Source organism: Somniosus microcephalus, chromosome 16 (assembly GCF_052327205.1).
Source record: "Somniosus microcephalus isolate GS21.2 chromosome 16, FLI_Smic_1.0, whole genome shotgun sequence".
Classification (NCBI taxonomy): Eukaryota; Metazoa; Chordata; class Chondrichthyes; order Squaliformes; family Somniosidae; genus Somniosus; species Somniosus microcephalus.
In genome coordinates this window covers 107911193-107926154 of record NC_141002.1, presented here as the reverse complement: position 1 = coordinate 107926154, position 14962 = coordinate 107911193, and the positions used below count along the sequence as shown (strand labels likewise).

Sequence of the window (14962 nt, the reverse complement as noted above, 5' to 3'; positions counted from 1 at the left end):
TATTGGTGTATCACCGACACCAGCCCAGAACTGGGGACCACATTCCAAACACACCTTGTTTCTTTCGTATCATAGAGTCATAGAGTTTTACAGCACAGAAAGAGGCCCTTCGGCCCATCGTGTCTGCGCCGCCCATCCATCCCTGTCCAGTCTAATCCCATTTTCCAGCATTTGGTCCATAGCCTTGTATGCAATGGCATTTCAAGTGCTCATCCAAATGCTTCTTGAATGTTGTGAGGGTTCCTGCCTCTACCACCCTTTTAGGCATTGAGTTCCACATTCCAACCACCCTCTGGGTGAAAAAGTTCCTCCTCAAATCCCCTCTAAATCTCCTGCCCCTTACCCTGAATCTATGCCCCCTTGTTATTGACCCCCCTACTAAGGGGAAAAGTTCCTCTTTGCCTACCCTATCTATGCCCCTCATCATTTTGTACACCTCAATCAGGTCCCCCCTCAGCCTTCTTTGCTCCAAGGAAAACAACCCCAGCCTGTTTAGTCTTTCTTCATAGCTGAGGCGCTCCATCCCAGGTAACATCCTGGTGAATCTTCTCTGCACCCTCTCCAAAGCAATCACATCCTTCCTATAGTGAGGTGACCAGAACTGCACACAGTACTCCAGCTGTGGCCTCACCAGCGTTTTGTACAGCTCCATCATAACCTCCCTGCTCTTATATTCTATGCCTCGGCTAATGAAGGCAAGTATCCCATATGCCTTTTTAACCACCTTATCTACCTGTTCCGCTGCCTTCAGGGATCTATGTACATGTACACCAAGGTCCCTCTGACCCTCTGTACTTCCTAGGGTCCTACCACTCATTGTGTATTCCCTTGCCTTATTTGTCCGTCCAAAATGCATCACCTCGCACTTTTCAGGGTTAAATTCCATTTGCCACTTTTCCACCCATCTGACCAACCCGTTTATATCGTCCTGTAGCCTGAGGCTTTCCTCCTCGCAATTTACCACCCCACCAATTTTCGTGTCATCTGCGAACTTACTGATCATACCTTTTACATTCTCATCCAAATCATTTATGTAGATCACAAACAACAAGGGACCCAGCACCGATCCCTGAGGTACCCCACTGGACACAGGCTTCCAGTCACAAAAGCAACCTTCGACCATCACCCTCTGCCTCCTGCCACTCAGCCAGTTTAGGATCCAACGCGCCAAGGCACCCTGGATCCCATGGGCTCTTACCTTCTTGACCAGTCTCCTATGCGGGACTTTGTCAAAAGCTTTACTGAAGTCCATGTAAACCACATCCACAGCATTTCCCTCATCCACCCCCCTAGTCACCCCCTCGAAAAATTCAATCAGATTTGTCAGACATGATTTACCCTTGACAAAGCCATGCTGACTATCCCCGATTAATCCTTGCCTCTCCAAGTGGAGACTAATTTTGTCCCTCAGAATTTTTTCCAATAATTTCCCTACCACAGATGTTAGGCTCACTGGCCTGTAATTCCCTGGTTTATCCCTGCTACCCTTCTTGTATAATGGTACTACATTAGCTGTTCTCCAGTCCTCTGGTACATCCCCTGTGGCCAGAGAGGTTCTGAAAATTTGTGTCAGAGCCCCTGCAATCTCCTCCTTTGCCTCCCACAGCAGCCTGGGATACATCTCGTCCGGGCCTGGGGACTTATCCACTTTTTGGCCTGCTAAAACCGCTAGCACCTCCTCCCTCTCGATGCTAATATGTTCAAGTATGTCACAGTCCCCTTGCCCGATTTCTATGTCCGCATCGTCTTTCTCCATAGTGAACACAGATGCAAAAAATTCATTTAAAACCCCACCTACATCATCTGGCTCTACACACAGATTGCCACTTTGGTCCCTAATGGGCCCTACCCTTTCCCTGGTTATCCTCTTGCCCTTAATATACTTATAAAACATCTTAGGATTTTCCTTTATTTTGCTCGCCAGTGTTATTTCATGGCCCCTCCTCGCCCTCCTAATTTCTTTTTTAAGTATGCCCCTGCACTTTTTATACTCCTCTAGGGCTTCTTCCGTGTTTATTCTTTTGTAACTGCCAAAAGCCCCCCTTTTATTTCTAATGCATTTTTGTATATCCCTTGTCATCCAAGGTTCCCTTTGCTTGTTGGTCCCACCCTTGACCTTTACAGGAACATGTTGGTGTTGTACTCTCTCTATTTCCCTTCTGAAAGTCTCCCACTGTTTTGATGTGGATTTTCCTATAAGTAGCTGCTCCCAGTCCACTTTGGCCAGATCCTGCCTTATCATATTAAAATCGGCCTTCCCCCAATTTAGAACCCTTATTTCCGGGCCGTCTTTGTCTTTTTCCATGACCACCTTAAATCTCACCGAATTATGGTCACTGTCGCCAAAATGCTCTCCTACTGACACTTCCACCACTTGCCCGGCTACATTCCCCAGAATTAGGTCCAGTACCGCCCCCTCTCTTGTAGGACTTTCTACATGTTGGCTCAAAAAGCTCTCCTGGATGCACTTTAAGAATTCTGCACCCTCTAAGCCTTTCACATTCTGACTATCCCAATTTATATTGGGGAAGTTGAAATCCCCCACTATTATTACCCTATTATTTTCACACTTCTCTGAGATTTGCCTACATATCTGTTCCTCTATCTCCCCCTGACTGTTTGGGGGCCTATAGTACACTCCCAGCAAAGTGCTTGCCCCCTTTTTGTTTTTAAGTCCTACCCATAAGGCCTCATTAGAGGAACCCGCTAATATATCATCCCTCCTTACAGCAGTAATTGACTCCTTAATTAATATTGCAACACCCCCTCCCCTTTTACACCCCCCTCTGTCTCGCCTGAAGATTCTATACCCCGGAATATTGAGCTGCCAGTCCTGACCCTCCCTCAACCATGTCTCCGTGATAGCAACAATATCATACTCCCATGTGCTCAACAACAACTTCAGTTCATCCACCTTATTTGCAAGACTCCTTGCATTAAAATAAATGCCTTCCAGCCCTGCCATATTCCCTTTTGCCTTCACATATTTGCTCTGCCTTCCCAGCTGACTTGTTTTTTCCTCTGTATTTGGCTGTAAATCACCCCCTACTATAGCTCCACTCTGTACCCCATCCCCCTGCCAAGTTAGTTTAAACCCCCCCCAGCAGTGCTAGCAAACCTCCCCGCAAGGATATTGGCTCCCCTCTGGTTCAGGTGTAAACCGTCCGACTTGTACAAGTCCCACCTTTCCCAGAAGCAGACCCAGTGATCCAGGAAACTAAAGCCCTCCCCCCTGCACCATCCCTTTAGCCACGCATTCATCTGTTCTATCTTCCTATTCCTATACCCACTAGCACGTGGCACCGGGAGTAATCCAGAGATTACAACCTTTGAGGTCCTGCTCTTTAATCCTTCACCTAGCTCCCTAAATTCTTTGTAATGTAACCTAATGGTTCTGCTGCCAATGTGTACAACAATGGGGACAGGGGACAGGGGACAGGGGACAACCCTGTCTCACTGATCTCTGTATTGGAAAATACTTGGATAAAAAACCATTACATTTAACCCAGCTATATATGTTTGAATAAAAAATCCTTATCCACTGAATGAAATTTCCCCCAAAACCAAATGCTTCCAAAACCTTCAATAAAAACTCATGAGAGACCCTATAAAAGGCTTTCTCTTGATCTATCTTTAATACATAAGCCTCCCTCCCACTCTCTTCCATGAGCTCTATCGCATCTCGGATTGAGACCACAGAGTCTGCGGTGTCCCGGCCTATGACTCCATAGGACTGAGAGGGCCAAACTATCTCCGGTAACACCTCCTTCAAACGATTTGCCATAACCCTCGCCAAGATCTTATAATCCACATTTAATAGTGTGATGGGCCTCCAATTCTTCAGATCCCGTCTATCCCCTTTATTTTTATAAACTAAGCTTATGATCCCTCTCCTCATAGATGGGGCCAGGCTTCCCTCAATTTTAATTTCCTTAAAAACTTCTAAGAGCAATGGACTTAAAATCTCAAAAAATTCTTTATAAAATTCTGCACTTAGTCCATTGGACCCTGGGCTTTCCCCCCCTTCATTCCACTTATTGCTACTTTTATTTCCGCTAATCCTACTTCTTTATCACACATGCTTCTCTCACCCTCCTTTAAACACTCTTCAATAAAAGCAGTAACCTTCTCCATCACCAAATTGGAAATGTCTTCTTTTGTATATAACTCTTGATAAAAGCTGCTAGCCGCCTCTAAAATCTCCCCACTTTCATGAATGATCTTCTCCCCAACCTTCAACTCTTCAATTAACGATAATCTCTGTCGCAGCTTCTCTTGCTCTAGAAAATATCTAGTGCATCTTTTGCCCTCCAATGCATCTCTAGCCTTTGCACGGAGAATGGCCCCCTTGCATTTTTCAGCTTGCAATAATTCCCACTCTTCCTTTAGCATCCGGAACTTAGTCTCAGCTCCCTTATCCCCTCCGTCAACTGCTTTACAGACATCCGTAAACCTTTTGTTTATATTCTCTTCTCGATGCTGGTTAGCTACCTCCCTCTTTTTCCCATAACGTACTGAAAAAACTTTTACCTCATATTTGAAATTGTCCCACCAAACTCTTCTTTCTTTCAAGAACAATGGTTCCTTCCGAGCATTATTTATTATATTTATAATCCCTTCTTTATAAGCAATTTCTTTCAGGTATTGATTGTTTAAAATCCACACCCCTGAACCGATCTTAACTCTGCTGTTCCTAATTCTAAGAACCAAAGCCGAGTGGTCACTAAAAAATACTTTTTTGTAATAAATCTCCATCACCTCAGAACTTAACCCTTCCCGCATTAACACAAAATCTATTCGGCTCTGTTTTAAAACATCACCCACCCAACCTGCTCTGGAGAACTCCCTTTTTATGAGGTTCCGGTTCCTCCATAAGTCGCTCAAATTTAAATTTGCCATTATTTTTATAATCACCCCTCTGGAGTTATCATCCTTAAAGGTCATCTGGGCTGAAATGTCCATCCGAGATAAAAATACATTAAAATCCCCTACTACACAAGGATTTTCCACCTCTGCCACTTCAGTGAATAACCCCCGAAAAAACTCGTGACGCTTGCAATGGTCGTTCGGTGCATAGATATTAAAGAGATCGCAATTAAATCCCTCCATTTTTACCCTTAGCCATAAAAATCTCCCCTCAGTGTCCTTGTCCACCAAGGCAACGTTCTCTTTTATGGACGGACTCACCAAAACAGCCACCCCTCTACGGTTATTGTTTGCACAACTTGCAAACATCTCTCTCTTCCAAACCTTCTGAACTCTTTCTAGAATATTGTAGGAGTCTACATACTCCTAGCAAAAAATACTGAACTCGGAGAGGTTCAACAGAAAAGGTTTAATTGTTGAGGCTGCATGCTGAGACAAAATGGAGTCAGAGACTACACAAAGTACGACTGCCTTTCATCAGTGCACAGCTTCGACTGCTCCTCCCCCGCTCTGGGCTTAACTATGTTGCAGATCGAGTTTCTTAAAGGTGTGATCCTTCTTAAAGGCATGACGCCTGATTTATAGTCTACGGACCGGAAAGCGGATTGTGTCCTTTCTGTGATCAGTACGCCACACAGCTCCCCCCAGAATCCGCTAGTAGGGAGTGTACGAACCGACGTGGCGGCTTGATGGCACGGCCGGAACGGCTCTTGGCGGTTGGTGTCGGGAGCGGGGCGGTCGGACGCGTCGGGCTCTTAGGCGGTCTGCCCCGCAGTGGGGGTTGGCCCACTTGAACGGGTTCGTCGGGCTCCAGGTGCGCCAACTTGAGCCGGTCGACCGACACCTTGTCAGTTCTGCCGCCCACTTCGAGGAGGAAGAACTTGTTCCCCGTCTGGAGTACCTTGTAGGGTCCGTCGTATGGGGGCCATAGAGGTCCTCGGTGGGCGTCATGGCACACGAAAACAAATTTGGCCATGTGCAGGCTAGGCGGTACGCGGGTTGCTGGTTCGCCGTGCCGGCCGGTGGGTACTGGAGCAAAGTGCTGTGCTCGGTTGGCGAAAGCGCGGCGTTGCTGGTCAGCCGACCAGGGGGTCGTGGCGGTGGGCAGGAACTCTCCGGGTACGCGCAGCAGCTGGCCGTACACGAGTTCCGCCGCCGAGGCTTGCAGGTCTTCCTTGACCGCGGAGCGTAGGCCGAGTAGCACCCACGGGAGGCGGTCGATCCAAGCCTCGTCCTCGAGGCTGGCATGGAGGGACGCCTTCATGGGCCTGTGGAATCGCTCGCACAGTCCGTTGGCTTGGGGGTGGTAAGCCGTGGTGCAGTGAATGGCCACCCCTAGGTTTCGGGCAATGGCGGCTCACAGATCAGAGGTGAACTGCGGGCCTCTATCCGACGTCATGTCGGAGGGGACGCCGAACCGAGCGACCCAGGTACCAATGAACCCCATCGCGAATGTCAGGGGTTTGTAGTTGACAAACGCGGTGAAGGGGCGGCCCTCCAGAAGAAATCTAAAATGGCGGACTGCCAGGTACAGTGCGAGGAGCTCGCGGTCAAATGGTGGATTTTGGCACGCTGGCAAGCTATGCAGGATCTGGACCAGACGCGCACATCTTTGCGCAGGCCGCGCCAGACAAATCGGTTGGCCACCAGTCTAATGGACGCGCGGGTGCCGGGGTGTGAGAGGCCGTGGACGATGTCGAACACCCATTTTCGCCAGGACGCCGGGACTACAGGGCGGGGTTGCGCCAAGGAGGTGTCGCATTTGACTGTGACGGCGGACGGGCCGCAGGCGACGTCGGTCAGTCGCAACCCTGGGAGGGTTGTGGGCGTGGAGAGCAGCTTGGGGTCGGTGCGTTGCTCTGCTGCCAGTTGAGCATAGTCCACTGCCAGGTGGGCGCCGTGGACGGCGGGGCGGGATAGGCAGTCGGCCACCATGTTGTCTCGATCGGAGACGTGCCGGATGTCCGTGGTGAATTCGGACACCGCGGTGAGCTGGCGTTGTTGCCTGGCTGACCACGGGTCCGCAGATTTCGCCATCGCGAATGTCAGGGGTTTGTGGTCGACAAATGCGGTGAAGGGGCGGCCCTCCAGAAGAAATCTAAAATGGCGGACTGCCAGGTACAATGCGAGGAGCCTCCGGGGGGGCGCAGTTGGCGGCTGAAAAAGGCCAGCGGTTGACAGGCCCCGTCGACCCACTATTCGTACACGGCGCCGACCGCGTGGTCGGAGGCGTCCGTGGTGAGGGCCACCCTGGCGTTGGGCTGTGGGTGAGTGAGCATGGTGGCGTCGGCGAGCACCTTTTTGGTCGAGTCAAAAGCGGTCAACATGTCCGCCGACCACTCGATCACCATTCTGTCTTTCTTACCCCGGAGGGCTTCGTATGAGGGAGGCCGCTCCGGGAATGAAGCGGTTGTAAAAGTTGATCATCCCCAAGAACTCCTGGAGGCCTTTGATGGTGATAGGCCGGGGGAACTGCTGGACGGCTTGCACCTTGGCGGGCAGGGGAATGGCTCCGTCCTGCGTGATGTGGTGGCCGAGGAATTCGATCCTGCTGAGGCCGAATTGGCACTTGGCTGGGCTGTTGATGAGCCCGTGCTCACTGAGCCGCTGGAACAGGGTGCGGAGGTGCTCGATGTGTTCCTGCTTGGAGGAACTAGCTACCAGGATGTCATCCAGGTAGACAAAGAGGAACTTCAGGTCCCGGAGGACCGAGTCCATGAGCCGCTGGAAGGCCTGGGCCGCGTTTTTGAGGCTGAAGGGCATTCGGAGGAACTCGAATAGCCCAAAAGGGGTGATTATGGCCGTCTTGGGAATGTCCGTGGGGTGGACTGGCACCTGATGGTAACCGCGCACCAGGTCGACTTTGGAGAAGACTGAGCGGCTGGCCAGTCTAGCCGAGAAGTCTTGAATGTGCGGTATGGGGTACCGATCCGGCGTGGTGGCGTAGTTTAGGCGCCGGTAGTCCCCGCAGGGGCGCCATCCCCCGTCGGGTTTGGTGACGATGTGGAGTGGGGAGGCCCAGGGGCTGTTGGAGCGGCGGATGATGCCGAGCTGTTCCATTGTGGCGAACTCGGCCCGCGCGATCTCCAGCTTGGCCGGGTCCAGCCTGCGGGCGTGGGCATGCACCGGTGGGCCTGTGGTGGGGATGAAGTGTTCTACCCCGTGCTTAGCAACCTTCGTGGAGAAGGTCGGGTTGGTGAGGGCTGGGAACTCAGCCAGGAGTGCTGAGTAGTCGTCCGTTGAGCGGGTGCGGCACTGCCACGCCATTTCGGCGGGTTGGGGGGGGCCATGACGCCCGGGATAGGTGACATGGTGTTCATGTCCACGAGGCGGCGCTGAGGCATGTCGACCAACAGGCCGTGGGCGCACAGGAAATCCGCACCGAGGAGCGGGGAGAGCACCTTGGCGGTGATAAACTCCCAGTGGTAGCGGCGGCCTGCGAGGTCGATGGTGACGGTGCGGGTGCCGTACGTCCGGATGTCGATGCCATTGGCGGCAGCCAGCGCAGGGCCGTGGCCGCCTCGCTGGTTCTCAAGGGCGGACGCTAGGATGATGCTGCGCTGCGTGCCCGTGTCACATAGGAAACGGCGTCCGGAGGCGCTGTCCGTAACGTACAGCAGCGCGCCTGCTTGCCCCACGGCCATCAAGTAGGCCGGTGTGGGGGCGGTTGGAAACGTGCAGGGATGGCTGCAGCAGCGTGCTCGTGCACCGAACCGGGTATGGAAGTAGTAGTAGCCCTGGGTCGGAGGGCTTGGGGGACGTGGGGGCCTGGGGGGCCTTGTGGCCGAGCTGTGTGGCTGCGCGATAGAGGGTGGAGCGCGCGCCGACGCTGCGGAGGCCAGGTCGGGGGTGACGGCGTGGTTGGAGCTGGCGGACAGGAGCTTATCGGCTTCATCGGCCAGGGCCTCTAGGTCCGTGAGGCTGGACGCCACGATCGCCGGGCGGATGCTGGGAGGTAGTTGGCGGATAAAGAGCGTGCGGAAGAGGGAGCCGGGCGGTTTCTCATCGGTCAGAGCAAGCATGTGTGAGAGCAAGTCTGACGGCGTGGAGTCACCGAGGCCCGGGAGGTCGAGGAGGTGGCAATTGCGCAAGAATTGGGAGGCTGTGAATTTTTTAATGAGCGCGGCCTTGAGATGTGCGTACTTGCCTTCCTCCGGAGGGTTTTGTAGTGTTGTCCAGAATTTCGTGATTGTGGAGCTGCCCAGGGAGGTGAGGAGGTAGTCGTACATCGTTGCGTCGGCGGTGTTGAGTTGGAATTGCGATTCGGCTTGAAGGAACCAGGCGGTGGCCAGGTTCTCGCAGAACTCCGGCAGCTTCACAGAAACTGCATTTGTGTCAGCCATGGTTATGCTTAGGAGTCGCCCTGAGCGTCGGGGTCACCAATGTAGGAGTCTACGTACTCCTAGCAAAAAATACTGAACTCGGAGAGGTTCAACAGAAAAGGTTTAATTGTTGAGGCTGCATGCTGAACACAAAATGGAGTCAGAGACTACACAAAGTATGACTGCCTTTCATCACTGCACAGCTTTGACTGCTCCCCCCCCGCTCTGGGCTTAACTATGTTGCAGATCGAGTTTCTTAAAGGTGTGATCCTTCTTAAAGGCATGACGCCTGATTTATAGTCTACGGACCGGAAAGCGGATTGTGTCCTTTCTGTGATCGGTACGCCACAATATCCTCATCCCAAAAGGTTTCTTGCAGACACAACAAGTCTGAACCTTTAAAACCCTGCAACAACTGCTGAAATTTCTTCTCACCCCTCAGTCCGTTCACATTAATCGAGACCAATGTAATCATGGCTCCAAAGAAGGGAAGTATGCCCAATAATCTCCCTATCATTTAATCTCTGGGTCTTCCCTCCTCTCATGCTCCTTCTCAACTTTTCGGGCAGCTGTTGCTTTTTCCTGCAGCCTCCGGCTCTTTTTCACCTCCTGTTTGACCCCTCCCTGTTGTTTCAGCCTCTTCCTTGCATTAAGTTTGGGCTCAGGAGCTACCCTTTCTCCCTCCTTCTGCCCCTCACTAACCTTTCCCTCTCCACATGATGCCACCCCACCCCCGACTTCCATGTCTCTGTCCCCCTCTAATTCCTCACACTCAAGCTCTTCTGCAACCCCCTGTGCCTGCTCCCCGTCAGATACATAATCCTGCTCCCCGTCAGATACTTCATCTCCCATAGAGAGTCTTCCTGCTATCGCAGTTTCTCCCACTGTGCCGCTCCCTTCGACCACATCTCCACCTCTGACCCTTGCACCCTGTTCCCTCTCTCCATGGGACATTGGCGCACCTAAATTGTTCCCTTCTGATGTCTCTATCTCGCCGATCCCATCCTGCTGTCCCTTTAAGGCTCCTGCCTCTTGCACCCTCTCCCCGTCCTGCCCCCTCCCGCTCACCAAGATATCCGACTCCCCGCCTCTCCCCGGAGCACCCACAACCACCACACACCCCGCTCCCGCCTCCTCTCCCCCCGCAGACACCAGACTCCCCAGGGGGAGCCGAACTGCACTAAGGCTCGAGTCTGCACTCGACCCTCGCTGCCCGCTGCTGTCTTTGTTCCCCTCCACAGCACTCGCCGTGTTTTCCACCATCTCCATCCCGTTCTCCGCTCCGCCATCCTCTGCCTCTTCCTGTGCTCCTTTATCCTTCATTTTACCGGCTGTGTCCTCCGACTGCACCGCTCCTCCGGCCGTTCCACACTCATCTCCTGCTCCTTCTCCCATCTCCTCATCACTCATATCACTCCCTTCTGCCACAGGCTCACAGCGGGTGGGGCCTTTGCGACACACCCCACAGCTCTCCGCCTTGTAGCTCACACGTGGGCAAAGCACTAGGTCACCAGTACCCAGGAAACCAAATCCCCTCCCCTTTCAGCATTTCGTAGGGACCGCTCTCTCTGAGACACCCTAGTCCACTCCTCTATCACCCCAAACAGCCCTTCCCCTTCGCCTGGCACCTTCCCATGCAAGTGGAGGAGATGTAACACCTGCCCCTATACCTCCACCCTTCCCACTGTCCAGGGCCCCAAACACCCCTTCCAGGTGAAACAGCGATTTACTTGTACTTCTTGCAATCTAGTATACTGTATTTGCTGCTCACGATGCGGTCTCCTCTACATTGGGGAGACCAAACGCAGATTGGTGACCGCTTTGCAGAACACCTCCGTTCAGTCCGTAAGGGTGACCCTGAGCTTCCGGTCGCCTGTCATTTCAATTCTCCGCTCCATTCCCACTCGGACCTCACCGTCCTCGGCCTCTTGCATTGTTCCACAGAAGCTCAACGTAAACTTGAGGAACAGCACCTCATCTTCCGATTAAGCACTCTGCAGCCTTCCGGACTCAATATCGAGTTCAACAATTTCAGATCATAACCTCGGCCCCTATTACACATTTTTTCTTGTAATATTTCCACTCCTTTACCCCCCCCCCTTTCCTTTTATTTCTCTCTCACACCTGGCAGCTATCTCTTGCCCTGCCAGTACACTTCACACCTAATCTCAGCCTATTACCATCTCGTCTAGCTTTGAATACCTTTCATTGTCTCTTTTACCACTTTTGTTTCTTTTACTTCTTTTGTCCGATCGCAGCCCTGCCTTCGATCTATTTTCTTTTCTTTCCAGTTTTGAAGAAGGGTTCGACGCGAAACGTCAACTCAAATTTCTCTCCACGGATGTTGCCTGACCTGCTGAGTTTTTCCAGCATTTTCTGTTGTTATTTCAGTAACACCTGGCTCACTCCTAGCCCCTCCCACCTAGAGAGTGCTGCCCACTGAGCCACAGCTGACACTAAACAACAATACTCCTTACCTGTTGATCAGCAACGTGTTGAGAACTTGCCCCTCCTTTCTCAACAGGTGAAGGAAAATGGCTCCCCTCCTTTGTCTCTCTCCGGGCAGCTGTTGTGACTTCTTCTATGCAGTGGCTACTAACAACCCCAGCTTCGACAAAATGGAGGGAAATCCTAGTTGTGTTCAGATCCCATGGGACCGGACTCCTGAGGCTTTGGCTAAGTGGGCAGAAGGGAGGCCGGGATTTCCTTGGATTGATGCTATAACGACACCGCTCCATCAAGGAGGATGGACCCATCACTTAGCCCCCATGCAGTGCCTTGCTTTTTGACCAGAGGTGATCTCTGGATTAGCTGGGAGGAGGGAATGAAGGTGACTGAATTATAGTGGACAGTAAAGTTGAGTTTTTTGTCCTGTGATGGGCTTTTATTACATCTGCTTATAGTTTTGGGTATGTACTGTTAACCATCATTTATCTGCCAAAGCGCTTTACCTGAAGCTGCTTGTAATTCACAATACAAGACTGCTCTTACGGTAGTTCAGCATTTCATTTTGTTTAAGCCACTTTTCTCTGCTAAAAGCAGTGTCATTCCTGTTGCGATTTGGTTTCCTGGGTACTGGTGACCTAGTGCTTTGCCCACGTGTGATTATTCTTCAAATGTAAACCAGGCCGTTTGACCAAGTGGGGCATCACAGCCTAGTCAGTCCTGTCTTCATCCAACATCCCCAGAATTTCCAGCCGGTCTTTGGCTATGGAACCTAGTTCAAATGTTGGCTGATTTATTTTTCTTCCAACCGCCCCCCACCCCCCCACCCCCCACCCACCGCCCCCAACCAGCTCACGGACAGATCAACAAGTTGTGCAAAATATTGGATCTGGAAACCAATTCAGGAAGTGTCTTCACTGAAAATATGAAGAAGCATTCACTTTGATTATAATCTTGAAAACTGGCGTTTCCTAAATACAGGTGTTTTTGAAAGTTTCACAAGAGTTAGAGTAGAATTTACAAATTCACTATCCTGATGCAGAGCTCAAAATTTTACAGGAAACTTTCGATTTACCGGCACCTAAATAACCGGAAATCTCGGTTAACCGGCAAAATTCAGGAGTAGGTTCAGGTAAGTTTTACTTCATATTGTACTTGCCTTCCTCGATCTGTTGCTGTGCAAGGGTGTGGCTGCAGCTATTGCTAAGCTACAGAGATGCTTGGAACTTGTGGCCATTGTTCTGCACTTGTTGCTAAGCAACAGGGTTTGTTGCTTTATACGGAGCTCTCAGCTCGCCGTATCTTTTACTATAGCTTTCGATTATCCAGAATTTTTGATGAACCGGCACCACGTCGGTCCCGTCGGTGCCGGATAAAAAAAAGTTTCCTGTAATAGGCGGGAAAACCCTGCGACCTAATTAACCCGTATGGCTGACAGAACTCTGTACCAGGAGTGCAAACTTGTAAAAGCTACCCTTAAACTTTGCGTTTTTCCTTTAATTAAAAAATTCCCCGGGGCGAGCATTGTGCTGCTCCAGACTGAACCATTCTTTTAAAGAACACCTTATCACACTTGTTGTTTACGCAGGTATTTGAAGAGTTATTACTAGATGCTGTCTGGAGTGTAAATGCTGGAAGTTGGATGTGGCTGTCCTGCAGCTCCTTGTTCCAACAGTTTTTTTCATTGCTATTGTCCTGAGGGTCTTGGACGTAGAACTGACTCTAATGGAGATTATATCAGGTACTTGATGCATATCTGCTTTAAGGTAGAAGAATATTTGAAGGTTGTCACCCTGTGGTTGACTGCATTGACGTTCTGGTTTTCACTGAAACTTGGCTCACGCATGTCCTTACCAAAGCTTCCCCGCCTGGCTATACTTTCCACGAGCTCCCCACCCAAACCCACACAGTGGTGGTGTGGTTCTTATCAACAAGGCAGTCACACTTTGCTCTCTTTCCCCATCTCCTAGAACCATAGAAATTTACAGCACAGAAGGAGGCCATTCGGCCCATCGTGTCCACGCCGGTCGATAACGAGCTTTTCAGCCTAATCCCACTTTCCAGCCCTTGGTCCATAGCCCTGTAGGTTACGGCACTTCACGTGCATATCCAATACTTTTTAAATGCGATGAGGGTTTCTGCCTCTACCACCCTTTCAGGCAGTGAGTCCCAGACCCCCACCACCCTCTGGGTGAAGAAAATTCTCCTCAACTCCCCTCTCGCAGCTTCAGCTCCTTTGAGTGGTTCTCCTATAAAATCCCAGTTATCACCTGTTTCTCTCCAAGTTTACCCCCCTTGGCCTCTACTGAGTGACGTCTCATCTTCAGTCATTTCAATCTCCATCTTAGCTTCTCTTCTCTCTCCTTGCAATTCACTGCCTTCATGTCTTCCCTATTCCTCTTCTCTGTATAAACTCTCCCAGCCATATTCATGGCCAGCTCCTTGACCTTGCCATCTCCCGTGACACCTCCACTGTCGTGGTGGCGATCATTGACAAAGCTGTCTCCACCCCTCACCACACATCGGTGCTATTCCCCCTCTGCTGCTGGTATTTGTCTGTCCTGCAGGCGTGAGTGTAGTTGGAGCTGATTTGCCAATGAACCAAGGTTCAATATCTCTCCACTACCATACGTTGGCACCAGTTATCCTATCTAAGGTTATACTTTTTGTACCCAGAACACAGTCCAGCTGAGATAAAGCGATTCAGCTTGCAGTTAACATCCCCTTAATTAGCCCAAACTACAGGGCAGTTCAACATCCGACCTGAAATGCATGTACACGTGCTCATACTTTGCTGAATTACGGCAATTTTTAAAACTATATTTCAGGAATAATTGTACTGTATATTTTGTTTGATGTGAATTGTACATTTTTACTCTGCTATCTAAGCTGTACGGGTGTTGGCATTCTACTGAGTGCGAGTGCTTGTGTGTTTAGGCGATATCTGCCAGTGCGCCGAGGTTTTCCTGCTAAGCATATTTATGATCCCTGGAATGTTCCAGCGAGTGTACAGAAAGCTGCAAAATGCATCATTGGTGCTCATTACCCCAAACCCATGGTGCACCAGCCGCCTGAATATCGAACGAACGAAGCTGATCTACTGGCAGCTTTCCCGTTATAGAGGCCTCGGTGAGGGGAGGAATAGCTTTGTGGAGTCTGTATTTTTCTTTTCTTTAAAGGCATGAAGCAGAAATACAACTGACAGCATTTCTTCACCACTCCTCGTGTACAGAAATATGCCTGTGGGCTTTACAGAGCAAGGACTGGAG

General features: G+C 50.8%; 1 protein-coding gene across 1 annotated transcript in view; it reads left to right on the top strand.

The window, feature by feature from the left end:
- cry1b (cryptochrome circadian regulator 1b) overlaps nucleotides 1-14878 on the top strand; it is a 127503-nt gene extending 112625 nt beyond the window's left edge. Inside the window, 7 exon segments of the mRNA XM_086009736.1 lie at nucleotides 11773-11819; nucleotides 11821-12011; nucleotides 12014-12078; nucleotides 13282-13368; nucleotides 13370-13434; nucleotides 14631-14756; nucleotides 14758-14878. Coding sequence (XP_085865862.1) covers nucleotides 11773-11819; nucleotides 11821-12011; nucleotides 12014-12078; nucleotides 13282-13368; nucleotides 13370-13434; nucleotides 14631-14756; nucleotides 14758-14878 — 702 coding nt within the window.
- Nucleotides 14879-14962: the final 84 nt, after the last annotated feature.